The sequence below is a fragment of the Myodes glareolus genome, chromosome 25, assembly GCF_982192425.1.
Source record: "Myodes glareolus chromosome 25, mMyoGla1.1, whole genome shotgun sequence".
Classification (NCBI taxonomy): Eukaryota; Metazoa; Chordata; class Mammalia; order Rodentia; family Cricetidae; genus Myodes; species Myodes glareolus.
In genome coordinates this window covers 4365906-4390159 of record NC_142050.1, presented here as the reverse complement: position 1 = coordinate 4390159, position 24254 = coordinate 4365906, and the positions used below count along the sequence as shown (strand labels likewise).

The window sequence follows — 24254 nt, the reverse complement described above, 5'->3', positions numbered from 1 at the left end:
TGTCTTCCAGGTGACCCTGTGCTTGAATGTGAGTGCTTGACTATATGGAAAAGTCAGAACATTTATCCAAGACTGTCACAGTCACATGAACCAAGGACAGAACAGGGCAAGCTTTGGAGTCTTCTACATACACAGATGCTGTCTGAATTCTGAGGGGCAGAGCTATGAAATATCCTGTTTGGTAATGCTCTCAGGATAGCTAGGCAATGACCAGCAAACAGAGGAAAGTAATAAACCATGGAAGGACGCAGAATTTCAGCCTACAGTAGTAGCTCAGTACCAGTTCCCAGAAGATGCTGGACCCAACGAGGAGCTGGGTACATGCTCCTCAGGTCCTAGTTCTTGCTTCATGGCAAGCATATTGAATAGACGGTAGAGGTTTCTGGCCTGTCTCTATTATTTACCTTCCAATCCATTTTAAAAAAAATCTGTTTAAGAGAATGCATTTGCCAAACGCTTCTGGTTCTCTTACTGCATCTGTTAGCATTTCAACTTTTGATACAATATTGACTCTCTTATTATTAAAAGCTAACATTTCATTGTTTAACATTCAGAGATACATAGAAGCAAAGATAAATACTGGTACTTCTACCACCAACATGTTACCACTATGTAAAATCTGGTATATCTTCATAGTGTGTGTATCTTTGCATAAATTTTCAAAATATTAATCACATGTGTATTTGGAAACATTGCTTATGATATCATGAACCTCTCCACCCCTTGGGAGGAAGGGGCAGGACTCACAGAAAAAAACAAAAATACTTAATAGAAATTTAAGGTCAAACTTTACTGAGGAATTAAAAGATTGGTTCACCTTTTTTCTCCAGATCCATGAAACCAAAGCATGGGTTCTATGACCTATACACTTTCTGCTTTTATGGTTCATTTGAACTGTTGCCAGTTCTTCTCCAAAGAGAAGGTTCTCTATGCAAAGAGAATATTTTCTAGCTTGAGGGATAATTGTGGGAATCTTTATGTGATTTATTATGGATTCATGATGCTGCAAATGGTCTCAAAAGTAAACCTTTTAGAACTCATGTCATGCTGTCACCAAGACACTCAGAAGGCAGCGGGAATAGGCCTGACTGCACGGGACTGTAGTCATAGGTGTGGAAAAGCCTTGTAAAGTTCGTGACATCCCATTGTGTTATTCATGTCAGCGAGGCTCAGCAGTGAATGAGTATAAGTTTATGTGTCAGTATGCTTCAGGAACAGCAGAATAAAATACTTCCTAGAGACTTGACACCAAAATACTGGAAAGGTATGCCAGACAAAAATTGGTCTTTTGGATGGAAATTAACATATTGGATCAATAGCTTACTTGAACTAACAATCTAGGACAAGATTTGACAAGAAGCATCTCAGTGGATGCTAACACACTAGATGTTCATTGCCCTGACATTTATACACTCCTAGGAATATAAATGAGGCTCTGACAAAATAAGGAGTACAATCTTTTATTAGTAAGGGACTTAACAATCTAAAGGAGAAGAAAACAAAGTCAGCATGTGCACACTTAATGTTTATGGACTGAATCTTGTACTTTCACTCTATATTTGGGATGGTTTAACAAAAGTCGATTTATCAAGCAGTGAAACATAGTCAGTTAAAGGTTTTCTCATGTGAAATTATAGGGTTAGACCCTGGAGGCGTGGTTGGGTAACAGGGAGGTGGAGACTTACAAGGAAGGAAGGCAGGTGAGATGGGAGTCTCCATAGTACTGAGGTGCTGGACTTGAGAAAGGGTTGACTTTTGCATGGAGTATGGAAGGCAGTTTTCAGGGCATGGGATGCTCACATTGGGTTGTTTGGACATGGTGGCATCTTCTGTCAAGACAGATTCTAAGGGTGTGATCATAGAAATGGACAATTGACTTGGTTTCTGAGGAGACAGCAAGGTGAAAAGATTAGTTGTCTGGGGGAACAAATGTACCTGGATTATTGACGCGAGTGTTGCTTTCAACCACAACAATGACAGGAATACCTGGCAAGGGTGTCAGCAGCCAGGTATTCTATTAATGGCAGCAACAAAAGGTAGTGAGCAGTATTGCCTGATGTCTTGAGCTTCAGAGTCCCTGTGATGCTCAAGGTTGGATGTGAAGCATGTGAAGGCAGGGAAAAGAGCAAATGAGATGGAGGAGGATGAGGCCTATTCCCCCTTCAGACCAAATGCCCTGTGTTATGAAAAGTTATCTGTAGTTGAGACTACATAAAATATGGTGTCTCAGATTATTGCAAAAAAATGAAAAGAAGATTCAGAAGAAACTGAGGGTGTGGGGAGTTTGAAAACAATCTCTGTGTTCCAGGGAGGAGTATTTGGTAGAAAAATGACGACATTTAGGGACTATGACAGATTAGAACAAGTGGGAGGAACAGGTATCAAATATGGTGAAATGAGGGGGAAAGCATTCAGCAGTGCTTCAGGAAAATCGAGGCATGGTTTAGGTAGATACAGTAGACTCTGGTGATTGGTGAACCCAACACAAATACAGTCATTCAGCTGTACTATTTAAATCAAATAGTACATTAGTACAAATCAAATGCTCACTCCTACATCTATATATGTTACAGGGGGAATTCCCCATGCACAAAAGGTTTAGCAAAGGCCTGGTCATTTATTTGCTGTCATACTGTGATGTAGACTGGTGAAGGGGTGGGAAGCATCATTGGGAAGACAATGGTTACTAGCCAGAAAGCCAGAAGAACAAGAAGAAAGCCAAGCTGAGACTCAAAGAAGTGGTGAGATGGTGTTGAGCTGGAGGGTGGAAAACTGACGAGTGACACATTGTACGTGGAAGGGGGTGGGTTATGATCAAAAGATCCTCACAGATGGACATCTAGGCAAGATTAGGAAGAATGAACTAATGAAGGAAATGGAAGAAGATGCTACAGGGAATCAAGAGACATGGAATTTCCATCCTCACTGTTTGGGGATGAAATAATCCCCCGCTGAAAACCACAGATCATACAAGCCCTTTGTACAAGGACAGCGTAATCACACAGAACAAGAACTGGCCTTTGGCAATAGTAGATGCCATATGCCAGGTTGCCTCCAAGTCACTGCTGGCGCATCATGTAAGATCCCGAGATAACAAACCCTAGGTTAGTCTGCCTTACACACGGTTCCCTTAGTAAGGATTGTTGCTTGCTTTGATGCACTATGCCCTGAGGTAAGCACCAAGGAGAATATAAGGAGGAGTTAAAGAGTAAGAAGTGAAAATTCCTTCTGTGTTTATCTGCAATACCACAATTACTGTGGTTGTTTCTGAGACACTGTGCTCAGTCCAGTTCATATTCACATACACACTATTTCACTATCTTTTAAATAAAAGTTAGCTTATACTATATACATATAAGCCAACTTCAAATGGGCTTTTTCCTAAGATGATACATGTGTATGGCATTGGTCTGCATCTGCTCTAGGTATGCAAAGATGAGTGTGCCAGGCTCTACAGAACACAGCTGAATAGAAACAGCAGCATAAGCTCACCAAGTTGGTACTTTAAAAATATGAAACTGTAGCCATAATTTTTTACATTTAACACCAAATCTATTCTTTTTTTAAAATCCTCTAGTTTAATTTTCAAGAAATGTCAATACATGGTGTGAACACAATGTTGTGATACATTGTGGATTGGTTAAATGAAACAAATTAACATATTACTTTACATGCAGTTTTTGTGGTAAGAACATAAAATCTACTCAGTAATTTTCAAGTATGCTTGCAATCCATTATTATAATAATGGCCATGCTGCAAGGAGATCGTTTGTGTTCGTAATGCTGAAGTTTTGTGGGTTTTGCTCAACATCTCCAGAGTCTCCAGTCTCTGAGCCTCTGGTAACCATCATTTTACTCTCTGTTTTGATGGGTTCAGCTTTCCAGATTTCACACACAAGCAAGATCACACAGTATTTGTGTCCCTGCCTAGCTTTGTTTTCACCAAGCTCAATATCTTCTGGGTCCCTTGCTGTTATCACAAATGATAGGAATTGAAATGACCGGAAATGAAAAATTAACCAAAGAAGACAAATAAATGCATATGAAGCAACCAGAAACATGCTCAAAGCCTTCACAGCAGATTCCATCAGTTTTTTTTTCCATTTACCAATCTGATGGCAGAAAAATAATGCACTACCATCTCACTTTTATCTTCTTAGCCATTATTACTTTGAGCATGTTTCTGTTTGCTTAGTATGCATTTATTTGTCTTCTTTGGTTAATTTTTCATTTCCGGTGTTTGCCTTCCCTCATTGTTTCAGAAAAGCAAACATCAAATGTAATTGGAAAAGTTCTTGGGAGAAAGACGAATAACAAGTTAGGAAGTGACAAGCATTCTTCTTGTCCAACTGCAAAAATGTCAAGAGCCTCAGGATTTATTCTCTCTCTCTCTCTCTCTCTCTCTCTCTCTCTCTCTCTCTCTCTCTCTCTCTCTCTCTCTCTCTGATTGGTTTGGAGTCACAAGGACCAAACTAAGAATGAGTTGGTCTTCCTGTGTGTGTGAAATGCTGGGGTCTTAAAGTGTGTCAGAAAGTTGAGAATGGGACAAAAGCCTGTCCCAGAAGGACTCCTAACCCTGGGGACATGAGCTGCCGCTGGAGAAAGCTTTCAGTGACAATTCTGGGAATGTCACTTTTCGGCAGTGACTGGGTGACCTCTGAGTTCTCGCCTTGCCTTCCCTTTCCTGGTAGTCGGGACTCTCCCAAGGTTTCTTATTAGCAAACACATTCCCAAACAAGCTCATAACATGAGCTGTTTTGTAGTCAGTCCAACCCATCTGCCTGACTCTACCAATGGTCTTGCTTTCAGTGATGAAATCCCTCCCCCCAGTAGCACAGACCAAGAACACAAGAGAACCTTAACAAACTAAAAATGTAAACTTCATTCTGGTCTTTGTGAAGCACTGTGGTCCTACAAACACAGTGGCTTCCTCTTAGTTCTCCTCCTCTCTAGTCCGATGCCCTTTTTTCTTGCCTGTATATGAGGAATTAAAACACACATGGTGTTTCTTGCTCCGGGGATGTCTTTTCTAACTGCTCCACATTTGCACAAAGATGAGGACATTTTTTTTCAAAATTACTCACATATCTTTCTACCATACTCATAGGTAGAAACTGTCTTATTTTTATCTTTACGGCCCTAGCACCTGTCTTGGTACCTGCTACACAGTAAGTCCTCAATAAAGTTTAATGGAATTCAATTGTTGTTAATAAATTTAAGCAAATTTCACAACCTCCAATTCTCTCTTCTCACAGGATGCTCTAAGCAATAGGCAGACTAAACTAGTCATTAATTCACTTGTATGTCTGCCCTTTCAATACTATAGTTTATCAGGATGTAAACACCCTTCCTCACTGCCTACCAATTATTTGGTAGTCTTACCCATCCTTCCAAGATCATCCTAAATACTAGTCCTCAGAGACAGAAGTCCCTGATCACCAACTTAGCTCTCCCTCCCAATGCCCTCAACTTCAATAGCATTGCTGCTTGCTGTCAGGCATGATCAGTGTCACCACAGCCTCTGACACATTGATTAAGACTTTCTCGTAGATGGTTGCTTTAATGCCTTTAGTTATAATAATTTTTACACAGTGGGTTAAATTAAAGTCTCATGAATTTAAAACTAAGTGAGCACTGTTTTCGGCCCTCCACTGTGAGTCTGAGGCACTTAACAGTAGATGACATTGCAGCCACCAAGACACCTATGTTAGCTCCTGGGTCTACTGTCTTCTAAGTGATCAGAATTGCAAGAAATATGAGGCCCCAATCTGCCTAATTATCTACACCAATATGCTTTCATGAACATTCTCTACAGAAAACTACTCCATCTCATCTGTCATTCTCTCCAAAAAGCTATCCATGACCACCAAGTCCAAGGTTGCTCCAGCTCGCATGTTCTCCATGTGCATTTTCTTTATGGCTCTTATCCTAACTTAATGTCCAAACTCAGTGTCCGTTTGTTTTAGTAATGACTATTTCCCTATCCAAGTTCACAACACCAAAAGGGAACAAACCATGACAGCTTTTATCCCACTGAAACATTTTTGAAATCACCATTTATCTGCTACATGTTTTGTAAATATTTTCTTCAAATTTGCTCATCATCTTTTAACTATAAGTGTTCTATGGTCAGTCTGCTAATTTTTTGTCACGTCTTTAGAGTTATTGGTGTGTGTGTGTGTGTGTGTGTGTGTGTGTGTGTGTGTGTGTGTGTTTTCCATGGTTTTCTTGGACTATTTCGCTAGAATGTGAAAAAAATTGAATAGATGAATAGGCTTCTCTTTAAGGGTTTTGCCAGTTTGATTCCACCCAAAACTTTGATCAAACTGTGACATCCTCAAAACTCCCATAACAATGTTATATTATTAGATTTCTGCCAGATAAAGGATGCAAAACAATTTGATGTAGGTGAAATTTAAAGTACAGCTGAAAATATAAAAAAGCCTATGTTGGAGCTGGGCTGTTATGTCGGGCAGGTTCCGCTGGTTTGCCCCTTCCCAGCATTGAGTCAGATTTCCCATGCTTTGTGCTTACTCTTGGTTCACACCCATAATTCCCAAATAATGTCTGTGTTTCACCTTTGTCTCAATTGAATTCCCTTCAAAATTTGCAGTCAATCTGAGTATAGAGATCACAGGACGGTCTCTAATCACGGTACCACATGACACATTAGCCAACTAGGTAAAAACCTGACCTGACCATTTCGGCTCGGCCGCTGCTGGTGTTTCCAATTTTAGCAACAGCTACCACTGCACGGAAATGACATAGAGAAAAGCTGAGAACGACCTGGTAAATATTATTGGATGGGATAGCATGGCGACAAAATGTTGGTGACCTCAGTTCACACTTAGCCTTTGGTCATCTTTGAGCATCATATGACTCCACCTGATCCTTAATCACCTCATAGCACCACAGGGTAAGGCTGAGCACACAATGAACCTGAGAAAATGGGACTTCCTTTCTACGTGAGACCTACATATCATACACAATTTCCTTCCCTCACCAGATTAAAATATGTCCAATTTTCCCTGTGCCTTATCTTATGTGGAAAGAAATGTGAATCTGGACTTCCATTGTTTGGGATGTAATCCAAGATAGAAGGGAGCTTCTACCTGATGTTCACCTGCTTTGTCAAAGAGTCTTGTTTCATTTTGACCTTCTGGACACATCTCTGCTCCTCAGAGCTTTAGATTAAGAAGGCTTCTGAGCACAGCCCAGGAGTTCTGGTGGTGTCTCTGTGCCAGCCAGCGCTGCTGCCGAGAGTCTTTTCAAGCATAAGCGCTGAAGCCGCGGCGCATTAAGTTACACTTAGTTTGGCCGCTTTTCTCCTTTCCTCCCCACCAACACGCCGTTGCTGATGTTTTTTTCATTCATCTCTAGATGATTTCTCAGTGTCTTGAAGAACCCACACCATACCCTAATTACAGAAAAACTATGAATGTTGAATGTCATCACAGGCTTTCCCCCATAGATCTGAGCAAAATGCCTGGGTGCAAAGGCGATTGTAAATGCTAGCATTTATAGGTGACGGCTAGACAGAGGGTGAACTGGAAGGAAAGCCAGGGCGCTGTCCCTAACCATGGCACACAAGTCGACACAGACTTTGACAGGACTCCTTCAGATCCCCTGTAATGGTGATGGTTTTGAAAGGAGAAAAATAGATGCTAGTCTTGTGAACAGAGAAGCCGGATAAGCAGTAGAATGCTGGAGTCTGGCTCCAGTGGCGAGCCTGCGTTGGAGAAAGAAATTGAAAACCAGTCCTGTGACTGGGTGAGATCTCATAAGAGAAAAATGTAGAGTGAGCTTGCTCTGGGGTCACCCATGACTCCCATAACACCTGATCCTGCTTAAATACAAGGGTGGAAGGCTAACCAGGGTCTTTGAAAACAAACGGCCTTTATCTCCTCATTAGTTCCCATTCCATTGCATTTGTAACCAAGTCATTACCAGCTTCCCCAAGCGCTGGCTTCAGTCTACAGCCCATTTAGAGAAAGCAGATGGAAGGGCGGAGGAGGCTGGGATGGCACTTCTGTGACAGGCTAGTGTTTCAATAGCAGCCATTAGCTGAGCAAATATTGAGTAGTAACAAAGTGGGTGGGACGCAATGAGCATCTGATAGAGCCCTAATCTGTCAGGGACAGATGCCAGAGAGCCCCCAAATTGCAATATGCTACAAGGGCTGCATTCGGAAGCAGGGCAGTCAAACAGTGAAGAGAGGGCTTTTGGAGTAGATTTTGTGGAGAGCTGACTAGAATGTCTTAGTCAAAGAGCAGGTTAAAAAAAAACTCTAACGGCAAGAAAACAAAGTCAGGCCGCAATCTCTTTTTATTTTGCATTTAGTTAACAGGTAGAAAGTGCTCCAAGAGAGAAACGAACTGGCCTTTCGCCCTCACCCTCCACCCCAGCGCACTTTTTAGGGGAGTTTTTAAACTTGAAGAGGTGGGCTGTTTGCTAAGAAGAAAGTGGGGAAAAGTGTAGGGTGGCCATTCCTTCCGTGGTCCAATGGCAGGAAAGTCCGCACACTGAAAAGCAGCTGACTGGCTACTATAAAAGTCCCGCTCTGAGCAAGCACCAATGCGCTCTCAGAGCCAAGATTCTTGGAAACAGTTTCTGGCGAGGAATGCATGACATTGAGACGGCTCGGGAGTTGTAAACAAGGACGAGTCTGGGCGGGTCTGAAGCCCCTGGAGTCCCAAGGGGGTAAACTCCAGCACGTGTCGTCCCAGTCATTCCAGATGCCCCGCCGTAGCCCCCCCAACCCCCCCTCCCGTGCCCCGCGTCCTCCTTGGCCTCCCTCTCCCCCTTGCCCCTCGCAGGTCAGGGTATCCAATCCAGGCCTCTCAAGGGTCACAGTGCCGGGCCTTTTGGTGACGGCGTCCAAGGGGCGGAGCGCAAAGTTCTCCCTCTGTGCGGATTGGTGTGGCTCCAAGTTCAGAGTCCCAGTGACTCCTCCCGGTTGGAGTAGAGGTGGGGAGGGCTGGGAGGTAGATAAAAGACACGGGAGGTGGGAAGACCTGAGTGTCCACCAGTCACCCAGCCTGGAGCACCGGGGACCACGAGCCCACAGCGCACCTGCTCCTGCCCGACAGAGCTCCTGCCCCGCAGTTCTCGTTCCCCAAAGGGTCCCAGCCACCACCAGCCTAGGTGGGCGTCAGGATGAAGGCAGCCCGCTTCGTGATGCGCAGCGCCAGTTCGCTAAGCAGCGCTGGCATGGTCCCTAGGGAGGTCGAGCTATTCTCGCGCTACAGCCCGTCCCCGCTGTCCATGAAGCAGCTGCTGGACTTTGGTGAGAGGGGCCTGGGGGTCCAGGAGGGTGGCGCTGAGGCCGGGGAGGTCCCAGGATAGGAAGGGTTGAACTCAGATCTAGGACAACTGAGGTCCACTTGACTGAGAAACTCAGGGGCCTCAAAAGGCTGTGCACCTTGTGGTGTCCTACTTTGGCTACTTTCTGACAGTTTGTACCACAAGTGTAGGTCACTTGTTACCCTACTTATGCTCAGCTTCGACTCCACTTTCCTCTTCTGGCTGTCTAGATCTTTGAGTTGATACACACACACACACACACACACACACACACACGCACACATATGTTGCTTTCAGCTACCATTTTAATAATGAACTAGAAACTTTCTCCGTTCTTCCTGTTGTACAACACAAACTAATTTTAGGCTGCTAGGTTTAACCCATACCCACACACACACCTACACTGTCGGCCTCTTAGCACGCCAAACAAACATCTTTACCATTCTGCTTTTATTGTTTTACAAGTGTTTACATTGCTACTAAAATAAAGCCAGTTACTCCCTTTCTGCAACGAAGCCATAAGGAGCATTTCAAGATGCTAATGTGGTATAGTTGATTGTTAGTCTGAAAATCCCTCTGCCTCCTTCCACCCAGTCTTTCCTCGTCCATTCTCCTTAGAGAATGTTGTTGACTTTGTGGGAAAGCCTAGCCCTGCTGTCATGGATAGGACAAATGGAGAGTGGTCTGATTTCTCCAGAGTGAATTCTCCTCAGCAAGAAAATAAACAGAGATTCACTTATATTGGTCATTCTTAAAAGAATAAAGGGGACAAATGGAAAGAAAAATATACGAAAGATATCTATTCCTAAGGTATTTATAAACACTGACCTAACTGTGGTTAAGATATCATTTTCCAATGTCCTTTATAGTCGATATTTATTTTCTATCCCCCCCCCAACTGAGCATGCTTTATCCACTGCAGGTTCAGAAAATGCCTGTGAGAGAACTTCTTTTTCTTTTCTGCGGCAAGAACTGCCTGTGAGACTAGCCAATATTCTCAAGGAGATCGACATCCTCCCTCAGCGACTGGTGAATACCCCTTCTGTGCAGCTAGTCAGGAGCTGGTAAGGGGCATACCTACGTCTCACCTAAGTAGCTCTCCTTATGCCGTGCTAGCATCACACTCAGATCACACGTGGTCTTGACAGAAAGTAGTTTTGAAAGTTGTAAGTAAGTTTGTATTAACTTAGGGCAGGTTATCATTAGGATAGATAGAAATCAAGAATAGACTTTTGTTAATACCCTAAAATATCGTATTCCTTTATTTTGGGTGGAGATTTGCTTTTACTTTTGTTTTGTTTCTTTCCTTGTTTGTCTTTCAAGACAGGATTTTGTGTACCAGAGGCTTCCTGGAACTCTTTCTAAAGCTTAGTAAGGCCCTGAGGTCCTCCCTACTTGCCTTCGCCTCCCACCTGCTGGGTTATAAAAGCATGCACCACCATACCCAACTTTCACTATAATATAATTTTGACTTGTGGGATACATTTGAAAAACAGTCAATATATGTAGTTTTATTTTGTGCTTTACATAACAAAGGATGAAATCTGAAATTGCACAAACAATCCATTGCCTAGAAATAGATCAGAATGTCTGCTAGTTAGAGGGAGTCTAATCTTTGTTTCTTTGTTATCAGTAACTAATGAAAGTGAGCCTTGGGTTCAGACTCTGCCTCTGCATCTCCCTTAGTGTCTTAGCAAGTGTCTTAAACCCTCTCTGCGTCAACTGCCCCACCTACTGTTATAAGAGTTGTTGCCTATAACTAACCTAGGTTGTTTATTTTTTTTTTAAAAAAAAAAAAAGACTTAAACTAATACACACCAAAGTACATGGCCAGCATTTAATGTCAGTTTCTATGATTTTTGTCTTGAAATTAAGAGTACTGATACCTAGCAAGCAGATTTTTGGAGGCAGATCCATGCCATAGACAGTAGTAGATAAAGTGCCCTACCCCACCTAGTGCTGCGCAATGTTTCATCGTGATTTGCCCTTAGGACGAGTGCAGTCTGCATTGTACATGCAGACCCTTGTGCTCCTTGTCAAGACTCTGGCTCTCCTGAAGACTACAGTCTGATAAACTATGAAACATTTTCTCAAAAGTTGATTATGAGTGTTTTCAGTAGAAGATGAGACAACATCTGTCACCCAAAGCGGCTAGAAAGCAAAAGGTGGAAAACTGCAGCTTTAAAAACGTCTTAACATGTTCTCTCCCAATATCCTGAAGAAAATTTGCAAGGTTAAACATAGTGGTCCTTTCCCCTTTCCAATAATTTCAAAAGGTATTTTATTGGTAGCCATTTCTTTGCATCTGACATTAATTCTAAAGCTTCTGCCCGGCCAGGTACATCCAGAGCCTGCTGGACTTGGTGGAGTTTCATGAGAAGAGCCCAGAAGACCAGAAAGTGCTATCAGAGTAAGCTTTCCTTGTGAGAATGCATGTTTATAAATTCGAGCTCTTCTGAGCATAACTCAGATTGTTTTCAGACCTTTAAATTAAAGAGCTCCAACTTCCACAGCAAATTCTTACTCCTTACAAATTTTGGCTTGATGGCTTTAGGAGTGAAGGAACATAGGGCTGAAGTGGGTGCTATGTGAGAATGAACATAGAGAACTTACAGTTCTTGCTATCCAAGGAATTCCATGTGCACTTTAAATTTAGTCCACTGGTTCTGTTCGCTGGAGAGTTCACTGTAACATAGTCTTAATGGACTTCTGGGTCATTGGTGATTACATATTTCCTTTTTGTTTGACAATTTCTAACTTGATAAATAATAATATTTTTAAGTTGACAAGAAACTTCAAGGGTTTTGTTTTCCACAGTGTCATGGCAGAGCCATCTTTGATTTTAATTATTTTCTGGTAAGTAGGCTTAGTGAATATTTTTAATGAGTGCGCCTGTCATACAGTGAGTCACCTGGAACCTAGACACACAAACCCTCTCATGAAACTGCCTCTTCCCTGCAGTAGAAGAATGTGTGGTGACAGTCTGAAAGTAGCATCATCCAGCATTTTATAATTGGCTGTTCTTGAACTGATGCTGAAAAAGAATGTTAGTTTTCTCTGAAGCAACTTAAGAAAGAGACACATGGGAAACTTCATTAATGTCTGCTAACATAAATGTTATAAATGTTCTGGCTTAGTTTTGTAGACACACTCATCAAAGTTCGGAACAGACATCACAATGTGGTCCCTACGATGGCTCAAGGGATCCTTGAGTATAAAGACACCTGTACACTTGACCCAGTTACCAATCAAAACCTTCAGTATTTTTTGGACCGGTTTTATATGAACCGAATTTCTACTCGGATGCTGATGAACCAGCACAGTAAGTGACCTTCTCAACGCATGGTCTGGAGGTGTGGGTGCTGCACAGAAGCCATGCTGAGGCTGTGCCCATGACTGGGGACCCACATCCTTTCTTCATGGCAATTCTAATCACCACCTTGGTTTTTATAACACGCCTTTGTTTTCATTTTTTAACAGTCCTGATATTCAGTGACTCAAAGACAGGAAACCCAAGTCACATTGGAAGCATTGACCCAAGCTGTGATGTGGTGGCAGTGGTCCAAGGTAATTTCTAGACTCTGTATTTCCCTTATTGAAAATGTATAATGCATGTCTGGCAAATCCGTAATGTTGGTGATTCTGTAAATGAATTTGTGTTCACCGTGTTCTGTTCATGCTTTATGAAGTCTGCCAACAAGATCCCTTGCTTTTGAGTGTCAGAAGTGTAAACACTCATTTATAGTATTATAAAAAATTTAAACATAAGCGGTCTGTGTGCCATATTCTTATATATTGTATTTGATCTCTGAAGTGCACATATTGCTATTGGTACAACTTCAATAAAATATTGTTTTAATGAAATATTAAAAAGACATTTTTCATACACATAAGCCAATTCTCCAGTGAATAGAATTCTAGATTAAGGGTAATAAACACATTGAATATCCCTTGACAACTGTACTTGGAATAAATTTATTTCATTGTTATGAAAAATTTCTATTTCAGATGCCTTTGAGTGTGCAAAGATGCTCTGCGATCAGTATTATCTGACATCGCCAGAATTAAAACTCACACAAGTGAATGGTAAGCTAGCGGCAAGATACAAGTCAACCTTTGTAAAACTTGATGTTACTTTTTTTGTAAATATAAGGATGCTTTTATGCTTTTTTTTAGTCTTCTAAGCTTGCTTAGAATTTTTACAAAAAAAAGGTTTGTTTTGTTTTTTAAGCCAAACGTCTTCCTAATTGCCTCAGCTGAAAAGCTTCAACTGTGTATATCATGTGCTAACAGCAATTCCTAAGGAAAAATGTTTGAACAAAGACTTATGCAGGCTCTAGTATCTTAGGTCAAGGAAAGATTGCTGACTATAAAACATGTAAGATAATCTTCACGCGTGGTGCCTGCTACTGCAGCATTGGGGAAGTGGAGGAGTTCACGTCCTTCCTATAGTTCAAACTCTAGGCCAGCTGAGCTCTATGAGACTCTGCCTCAAAAAGTAAAATAAAAATGTCATATGAAGAATAAGGATATCTAAAGTGTGGAAAATAGTTGTCAATGGAACTATCCTTCTGAAGAAGTCATTCACAGGACCAGAGAACAAAAATACTTCACAAATTGTCCTAAAAGAAATAAAATAGACACAGAATGACAGATACCGCATGAGTCCAGTCTTGTGAAGTATGTTAGTAATAATCACACAAGTGAAGACTGCAACAGTGCTTGTCAAAGCTTCAGGGACAGGAGATAAAGGCTTGCTTCTGAATAGCAGTAAAGTTTCAGTTGTGTAAGAAGAACAAATTCTTAAGATCTGATGTACAATGTAGTTAACAGTATTGTACCATACACAGGAATTTGTCAAGTGGATTTGAACTTGTGTTGAATGGTCCACCACAATTTTAAAAATGTGCTGCAAAGATGTGCTACTATTTGGAAGCAGAATATACTTCAAAATTTGCACTCTATGCTGTCTGGTGAGATAGGGTCTTCACACATGGAAGTGATTACATGAACAATACAAGGGATGATTTTCCTACTATCCTCTTCTACTCCAGAAGAGAGCAGCTTCTCAGATCAAGGCATACTTAAATTGGAATGATCTTCTCTTTCCACACTATGTTTTTGCAAGTAATGTTTATACAGTAACATCTACTAGTGACGCAGCTAATAGTTAAGACTAACTCCGAGACTGAGGACATTGAATGTCAGTGAACACTAGGGTAGGAGCAGGACGGTGATAATGGCAAACAAGCTCAGAGAAAGCAGCATTGGGTTATCCTCGCCGATAAACTGCTTGTACCGCTGGACAAAACAAAGGCAGGATTGTGCCAGACCTTCCTTGTGTTTACTCATTCAGACTTTTCCCAGGCCTGAGGCATCAAAGAATACTTCTATTTTTCTTTTCAAACAGTATCATGTGGTTTTTGTTTCTGTTTTCTTTAGCCTGTTGGTGAAGCTTAAGCACATTTAATCTCTATGTTTAAAATTTTTGGTGATAAAAAAACATGTAATTAAATATGCATTGAAATATGAAAAACAAAACTATCATGAATTTTAATGTTATAAACCTAGCTATTCTTTCTATCTTCAAATACATTTAGTTTTAACACTGAAATTGTATAGTTCAAACATGTTGAAAGTAGAACCATCTATGTAACATAACTTACCCCACCATCTCACTCACCAATCAATTATAACTACATTTGTAGAGACATGCAAGCATTAATTTAAAATACTAGACAGCAGTCGGAACAGCATTTTGAAAATAAGCCAGATTGTTGGGAAGAGAGAGCCACTTGATTGTCCCCGGCTGCTTAACCTGGAAATAATCACACAGAAACTATATTATTTAAATCACGGCTTGGTCCTTTAGCTCTAGCTTCTTATTGACTAACTCTTACATATTAATTTAACCCATTTCTACTAATCTGTGTATTGCCACGTGGCTATGGCTTACCGAGTAAAGTTCTGTCTGGCTCCAGCAGGGCTACATGGCTTCTCTCTGACTCCACGTTCTTTCTCCCAGCATTCCATTTAGTTTTCCCCACCTAGCTCTATTCTACCATATCAGGCCAAGCCAGTTTCTTTAGTCATTAACCAATAAAGGCAACACATAGACAGAAGGCCCTCCCACACCACCAGCTGTCTTTACTGTTTAAAAGGGAATATACTAAATCACAGATGAGGAAAATGGTGGTTATCCAAATCTTGTCTAAAACTGAAACAATAAAACACATACATGTAAGTTCATTTCAGCAAAAGATTTGATTCTCAATTCTGATTAGTTAAACTTTTTTCTAGGAAAGTTCCCGGGCCAACCAATTCACATCGTGTATGTTCCTTCCCACCTCCACCACATGCTCTTTGAACTCTTCAAGGTATGGCATTTCACAGCAATCTCGGCTTTGCCCTTGAGCAGTTCTCGCCTGACAGTGTTATCATTTCTCTTTAAATAAGAACCTTTATATATTTGTCTAAGAATCTTTTGGTATAAAGGAGCCATATAGCCAGTGTTTGGGAAAGTGCAGAGAGAACATAATAAACAATGTGCTTGAAATATGCAATATGACTCATGCTATCTCAGTGTTGAAGAGTGGAGAGGGTGCTCCTGTCATTTCTCTAGATGTGTAACAAAGAACTAGTTATTTCTCTTTAAAAGAGGCCACGGGGTGAATGCATTAGTGAGTGAAGTCTTGCTGCCTTCATACCATAGACTCTCCAGCTACACACTCCACCTCTAGGACCTCTAGGTGGGGCAGCCACATTCTGAATCTAAACCAACCAATCCCATCACATGTGGATTTGCTAAAATGCAACATCCAGTGCAGGTCTGGAGAGTGTCCAGGATTCTGAATTTCCAAGAACAAGATGGTTATCCACAGTCCATACTTTCTATCCAGCCTGAAGGACCCTGATTCTCAGACAGTGTGTACCATAACCATCTACAGGACTCGATGAAAGACAGGTGGATGGAAATGTATAGATTCTATAGGTCCAAGAATTTACACTTGTGCACTGAAGATGTCTCTACTTTGGGTAACTAAACACAGATAACAAATCCTTTTATGCATTCTAAGATCATACTAATACTCTGACCTTAAATCAGAAAAAATAAAAATCACTTGATTTGTGATATTCTCCAAGATGATTTTATAGATTGACAGGAAGAGGAAATCTTTTCTAAAAAAGTAAAATTTGCCTCTAATGCTGACATGAGACCTGGATGTACTATTTCCCAACTTAATCTAATATTTTGCAATGAAGTATGGTTAGACTACTAAGAACTGATCTATTTTACTTCACTCCAATGAATAGTTGGTATTATACAGAGATACCTAAGGATGATCAGAAAGGAAAATAGTCTAATAATGTGAGCCTTTGCCTACAGGGCATTTCCCCTGTACGCTTGTTTTAGTTTATTCTGTTAAAGAACACGTGATCCATTTTCATCGTTTTAGTTTATTTTTAATTGAGCACTCTAACTCAGAGTTATTCTGCCATCACTGGTGAAAGTTAAGATGATATTCAAATGCAAATAGAAATTTAATTTAGAATTATTGACTGTCCTTTTAAATAGTAACAGCCTTTTTTCCAGCAAGTTTTATAAAAGCCAATAAATTGGTTCAATGATTCACTGTTCATTCCTTATGTAATAGTCTTTGGTGTTTAGATATAAAATGTAATGGAAAGACAGAAAAATAGAGCACTAGGAAATGGACTATAAAAACCAATTTCTACATTTAAATTAAGCTTACAAATAAGAACTTGACAGCTAGCAGAATTGTTTTTCCATTAGACATTACTCCCAGGAGTTATATTACATTGGTAAATGAAGATTTTTCATTATATATTCTACATGACACATTCATAAATGACTATATTTACAGAGATGTTTTATCACTCACTTAAGAAGTAGGAACTTTGAATTACCCTCTGCTGCTTTTGTTTTAAACATAAAACCAGTTATTTACTGCTTCTCATTGTTCCCCCATTGAATTCCTTATGGTTCTGTTGTCTTTAGAATGCCATGAGGGCCACAGTTGAGCATCAAGAAAATCGCCCTTCCCTGACACCAGTCGAGGCAACTGTCGTCTTGGGAAAAGAAGACCTTACAATCAAGGTAAGCACTCCCTGCATTTGTTTCTGGTTCTGTCTAGAGAGAACTGAAAGGGGCCTATAATAACATGGTTTTCCATTTGGGACAACTCTCGATGACGCCATGTGTACTGGGTGACTTTTGAAGGGACGGAAGAGCTTTTCCTGTAACCAGGTGCCCACAGTTGTTGCAGTGGAGCTCTGACCTATTGGCTTGCCTGTTTCAGATTTCTGACCGAGGAGGTGGCGTTCCTCTGAGGATCACTGACCGACTCTTTAGTTACATGTACTCCACTGCTCCAACACCTGTGATGGACAATTCACGGAATGCCCCTTTGGTAAGACCAGTGATACAGCCGAAGCCATTTCATCCACCTAGTTCTAAATGTAGAGTGAGAATTGTAAGAAAGTATTTAGGCAAGTTAACCAACTTCAGTTAAAGAGGCTTGCAGGAGTATGAGAAATATGAAAAGCAAGCTAACTTTAGAGTGAAGATCTATTTACTTAGGTTCTTAAACGTGAGGATGAGAGAGGCTACTAGTGTCTTTCCACATCTGGTACTCCAGTGGTCATGCCTACTTCTTCATTAACAATTGATCTTCTGTCTCCAGGCTGGTTTCGGTTATGGCTTGCCAATTTCTCGTCTCTATGCCAAGTATTTTCAAGGAGATCTGAATCTCTACTCTATGTCAGGCTATGGGACAGACGCCATCATCTACTTAAAGGTATGCTTTGAACTCAGTAGAAAACCAACTTTTTTAATTCATGGCTTTGTTTACTTCTCTGAGTTCTACAGTCCTCTGTGAACTCCTTAAACTGAGTTAATCTAAGTAATGGCAGTTATTAAAGTTTCTGTTTTGGTTTCGGTGTGTGCACACTTAAAATGCAGTTTACCCAAGAGTAAGCTCAGCCATGCAACTGGTTTGCTTCAATGGTTGACCCCGACGTAAGTGAAGCCTCAGAGTGACAGCACAGCGATGTGAACCTTGTTCAAACAACTCTTGACATCTGAGAGGGCAGCTAGAATTTGGTTTTACTCAGCCTTGTGGGTAACAAATGCGAATGATGTTCCAGACTGAAACAATAGAAATCAAGACCTCTGTAACCTTAAACTGACCCTGTTTAAAACCCAGGAAACAATTGCTGATGAGGTGTCAGTGGGGTGCCAGGCAATTCCTGTTTGAATTTGAAAACAAGGTGTATGTTTTTCTATCCCAGATAAAGCCTAAATTTGTTTGATCAGATCACCACCCCAATTCTGTTTATCACTTGCCAATGATTCAACTAAAAATTTATTTGCAGATGGTAAGAACTACAGCATCAAGTTTCTAGGCTTCCATTTTGTTCATGGGAATTAAATGCTGAAATGTATTTATTCATTTATGAAATGGACAAAAGTGTTCAAGCCATAGGGAAAGAACTCTTTAATAGATGGACAGTATCTTCTTAGGTCTCTACCAGAGATATGTGGGTTTCTCACTCTAAGGAATCGCTTTCCTCTTCAACTCCATTACATCAGAGGAACCCAAAAGTCATGTGGAAATAAAGATGATAGTTTTTTAGTCTTATTTTGGAAAATACCTAGAACACCATGGTTTTGTTATATTTTTACTACAAAGTCAATTAAATGAGAATATTTGGATATTAAATAACACCTCTGAATGTCTTTTGAATAATGAAGTGCAGCCATGCATAATTTCCCTAATTAGATATTTTGTCTACTTCTTGCTCAGGCTTTATCTTCTGAGTCTGTAGAAAAGCTGCCTGTCTTTAACAAGTCGGCCTTCAAACATTACCAGATGAGCTCCGAAGCCGACGACTGGTGCATCCCAAGCAAGGAACCGAAAAACCTGGCGAAGGAAAAGGTGGCAGTGTGAAGAGGGACATGTGGACACGTTATGGGATCAAAGTGGGTCTAAGGCAGTGCTGCTTCATGAGTGTGTGTGGACTTTTGTTTCCGCAAAAAACAAAAACAAAAAACCAGCCAAGCCAAAAACAAACACCAGGACAGACATTGACCTAACGGGGACTAGAGCTCAGTAGTGTGATCTAGGAGAAGTCAGGGCCTGACTCCAGCAGGCAGCAAGTGACCTGCTCCTCATTTGGCAATGCAGAATGGTTTGTGATTATTGCAACTATTGAGTTTTATCTCTTTCTCAACAAGTACAGGATTTGAGGTTTGCAATTTCAGCTGGTGGATGTTCTAGAATTCTCATTGCCTTCCAAACATATTGGTGTTCAGTGAAGATCACTTATTGAGACACTGGTGTTCTCCTGTCCCACAGAGATTAGAGTGTCACTAGGAATGTGCATTTGTAGGTGCTGATGTGTTCTACAAAGGACAGGATGGAAGAAGCCAAAGCACTTTATCTAACTTGCAGCCTGGGCAGCGCAGCCTATGTGCAAACTCAGATGAAAGCCTCTTTGGCAAGACAGCTCTCCTATCATGTAGCCCTTCTTGTTTGGGCTGCAGTCCATTAGCCAGTGTTCTCGGCTGGTGCCTCGTCTTGAGTGAATTGTTAAACACGCACTGCCCTCAAGAAGCTGGGTTAGAAAGGGAGATAAATTGCCAAAGTGCAAAAATTGCATGTGGGAAAACCCATGTTAGGAAAGAAATCACACCCTAAGAACTTACCTGGGATGTTCTCTAACTGGAAGTTGTGAAGAATCTGAATGTGTCCGGGCTTAAAAACATGTGCATTATATATTTTAAATATATTCTCTACACTCCAACATTAACGTATCTGTCCACAATTTCCTAATTTGCTTGAGAGTGTTAAAGTTAAAAGCCTTCTTGGAGGTTTTTTTGTTTTGTTTTGTTTGTTTGTTTGGGTTCTTTAAAGGAGTAGGCTGGAAGTAAAAAGTTCCAGGCCAGGACAATGTCATTTGTGAATCATGGAGACTTTGAGAGCTAACAACTAAAAGCTGTCATGTTCATGGTGCTCAGGAGCATGAAGGTAAAATTGGCAGGCGGGGATGATCTGCCTTATCATGCAGGTCACCCTTAGGAAAAAAAGAAAGAAAAAATGAAGAAGGGGAGGAGTGGAGAAAGGGAAGGAAGGAAACGGGGGCAGACATCTTCCTATTGTCCCCACCAGCTCCTCCAACAAATCCTGTGCTTTATCCTGGGTAGAGAGGAGAATAAATTGGTGTCTTTGAAAGCAGTTTAGATTCTTAAATGGGTCTCATCTTACAGGTAGAGGGACTTTGTGAGATAATAAATACATTTGTGTTAAATTAACGTTGAAATTTTTTCTGCATTGTAAACTACCAGTCCTGTGAACGGTAGTCTGAAACCTACAATGAATTCCGTGCTGATCTAGTGCTGATGTGCTGTTCTCTGTGGCAGCAGAAGTCGCAACTATTTGTTTTGGATTTCACATTTTATCTTTAAAAGTCCTGGTCAGTGACTTGGATGGCAGGACTTTGAATCCTGCATTGACTGACCGTACAAAACTGTTAGCATTTAGCTTGTCTGTTGTGTTCTTGTTGCTGTTTTTCTAACTGAAATGTCAGCTGTATGTTTGTTTATATAAACACCTGTGTTTACCAAAGATCTAAGGCATTTGGTTCAATAACCCAAACACTGTGAGCTATATTTAAAATAGTAAAAAATCTTTAGAATCTCAACAGCGTCAACTGTATAAGCTAAATTGAAACAGTCTTCCCCGTTATTTCTGAACCCATGGGAGACTTTAGGCTGCAGTGGATGGATTTGAATGCTCAGGCCCACTTAACTTATTAATGTGTGAATTACATTTTGTCTTTAGGTTATGTGCAGAAAAAATGTGATAATTTTATAATAAATATTTTTATTATAATAGTAATGTGGTCTTATAATGTTCTTTCTTAAATAATCTCAAAGTATCATGAATGATTTCAATCAAAGGGACTCATCACTTTATATTCGGACATAACTCATATTTATGCTTAGTGTGGTATTTGCATGCATACTGTGAAATATCAAAATAATAACCTGGATAATTTAAATTCCTAAATAACTTTGAGTTAAGAATCTGCATGATAATAACATAGAAATAAGATAGAAATTGCTAAAATAGGGCCAGCAATTCAGTTTGGTGGGTAGAGGTAACTTACACCAAACCCCGGATCTGATTTCAGCCTCTGTAACCCACACAGTAAAAGGAGGGAGCAGAATCCCCCAGGCTGTCATCCAGCCTTCACATGTACACTGCTACATGTGCACACCATGAAAACATGTGCACGGCCAACACAGAAACAAAAGGTAATAATGAGAAAAAAAAAGATTTCTAACTTAAATCATGGCTGATGTCATCTCTGCTGTTTGGAGCCTTTAACTAATTCAATCCTCCTATGCCTTTACAAACAACTTTGCTTCCACCATAGTGCTTTTACATGGTGTATTAGTTATTTTTCTATCACTGTGATAAAAAAACACAATGATCAAGGAAATATAGATGGAAGGGTTTATTTGGAGTTTACAGTTTTAGAGGGGTAGAAGTCCATCACCGTCATGGTAGACAGCATGGCGGCAGTCAGGCACTCGCGGCTCTGGAGCAGTAGCTGAGAGCTCACTTTCAACCCACAAACAGGGAGCAGAGAATTCAAAGGAGCTGCTGGGAGACATTTGAAGCCCCGTTCCATGATACATCTCCTCCAACAAGGCCATACCCCCTAACCGTTGCCAAACAGTTTCTCCCAGCTGTGGACGAAGTACTCAAACCAAAACCTATGTGGGACTCTTCTCATTCAAGCTGCCACATTCTACTCCCTGGATTGTGGCCAAATCATAATGAACAGTAGAGTCAGTTCAACTTCAAAAGTCCCCATAGTCTTTCACAGTCTCAACGCAGTGTGTAATTCCAAAATCTCTTCTGAGACTCAAGGCAATCTCTTAATTGCAACCCCTTGTAAAATCTAAAACCAAATCTCATACTTCCAACATACAGTGGCACTAGATGTACATTACCAATCCAAAAGGGATGATGGGTGGAGGCATAATGAGGAAATACTGGACCAAAGAGAGATTGAAACCCAGCAGGTCAGATTTCAAATTCTGGAGCATCTCCAAAGTGAGAGGGCATAAAAGACTTCACCCTTCTTGTTTTGCCGATTCCAGCACACTTCTTTCCCTTGGCTTGGTTCACCTCTGAATCTGCGCTCTCTTTGACAGAAGTCTCAGGGCTCTAGCGTCTCTAACACCTTGAAGTTTCAGCACAATGCAGGCTTCACTTTCACCGCTCTCCCTTTCTCCAGGCCTCCGTACAGAGACTTTCCAGCTACACACCTGGCCTTAGTGACACTCCTAAACCGCTGAGGAAGAGTCTACAGTCTATCTGCTGATTTATCTTCCATCACTCTAAAGCCAGAACCACAGGAACCACCAAATTTTCAGCAACCTTTGCTTGTTATTTTTTAGAAGCATAAAATTCCTTAGGTCTTTTTCTTTTCTAATGTGGACGCTTAGTTGCCTGAAGGTACTCCACCTTTAATTCCAGTGGGAATCCGGCCTCTTTGAAATCTCTTTATCTGTTTCAGGAGAAGCCTTGGCACCAATAATAAGTTTCCTGGTACTTTTCTCTCTTTATAATGTATACTTGGTACTTCTTGGTGCGTTTACTTGCTCTTTTTCATTTTACACCACCATAACTGTGCTCACTAATAACCTCAGAACAAAGTCAGTCTCAGGCTGCCTTGAAACCTCCTCCACCAAAGAAATTTAGCTCAGTATAGGTAAGTATATTTTACCTTGTCCTCAGGAAAGTTCTTTAGATGAAAGCAGATATCAGCCACATTCTTTGTCAACATACCACAAATATGGGTTTCTAGCCGAGTTGCTAAAGTTGTTCTGCTCTGAGAACTTTCGAGCTGGACCTCGACAGTCCGCATTGCGCTCGCGGTTTCCAAGCCCCTGTAGAACGGCTCATTGAGCTCCGTTTAGAAGGTTCCACTGCTTCTCTAGTCTGAACTCCCAAGTATTCTACCCTCTTCCAGAAACCAGCGAGGTCAGGCTCGTCACAGCAATAGCCCACGTTCTGGTACTAACTTTGGTACTTTTTTATTGCTGTGGTAAAGCACAAGCAGGCAAGTTACAGATGGAAGGGTTTATTGGGGCCTTAAATTTCCAGAGATGGTTTTTTGACTATCAGGGAGCATGGCAGCAGGCAAGGGATTCCTGGCTGTGAAGCCGCAGCTGAGAACTCACATTCCAATCCCCAAACAGAGCAGAGCGTGCTGTGCGGGAGGTCTTCAGTGCTTCAACGCCAGCCACTGTGACACACCTCCTCCCAGTCCTTCCCAAAGGAGCTGACCAACTGGGGATCAAGTATTCAAGCACATGAACTTGTCGGGCAGGGACATTCTCATTGAAACCACAATACAGGGCAAGTTTCAGCAAATGGGAAACAGGAAAGGAAATGGAGAAAGCTAAAATTGAGTAATGAGATTAGTGAAATGGGTTAACCATAACTAAATTTTGAAGCCTTATAAAATTAATTATATCTAAAGCAATAAATAAATAAATAAAAATCCTGCCCAATGGCTCTTTAGTACCTCTTCCCCTGATTTCATTTTCCTTCTGTCTGTTGAAGAACCCAGTACTTTCTAAAGAAAATAAGCATCTCTTTCTTCTTTTCTCTTTCTAGTCTCTCCCCCGACCCACCTCTCTCTCTCTCATACACCATACACACACATACACACACAGAAGGAAAAGGTGCTTAGCTGTACAGTTTCCTTGGTCCAAGCTGCTTGACAAGTAGAAAACACAATATAAATCCTCAAAACTTTCACCAATGTGTCATCATGTATGTGTGCAGGTATGTATGCGTGTTCATGCATGTGTGCAAATATGTATACATAAGTGTGTGTATGAAAGG

General features: G+C 41.0%; 1 protein-coding gene across 1 annotated transcript; it reads left to right on the top strand.

The window, feature by feature from the left end:
- The first annotated feature begins 8991 nt into the window (after positions 1 to 8991).
- Positions 8992 to 21224, top strand: Pdk4 (pyruvate dehydrogenase kinase 4). The gene is made up of 11 exons (XM_048437056.3): positions 8992 to 9286; positions 10226 to 10367; positions 11642 to 11713; positions 12441 to 12625; positions 12784 to 12870; positions 13312 to 13389; positions 15604 to 15680; positions 17324 to 17422; positions 17625 to 17735; positions 18009 to 18122; positions 19131 to 21224. The coding sequence occupies exons 1-11, from the start codon at positions 9157 to 9159 to the stop codon at positions 19272 to 19274; spliced, it is 1239 nt and encodes a 412-aa protein (XP_048293013.2). The 5' UTR covers positions 8992 to 9156; the 3' UTR covers positions 19275 to 21224.
- Positions 21225 to 24254: the final 3030 nt, after the last annotated feature.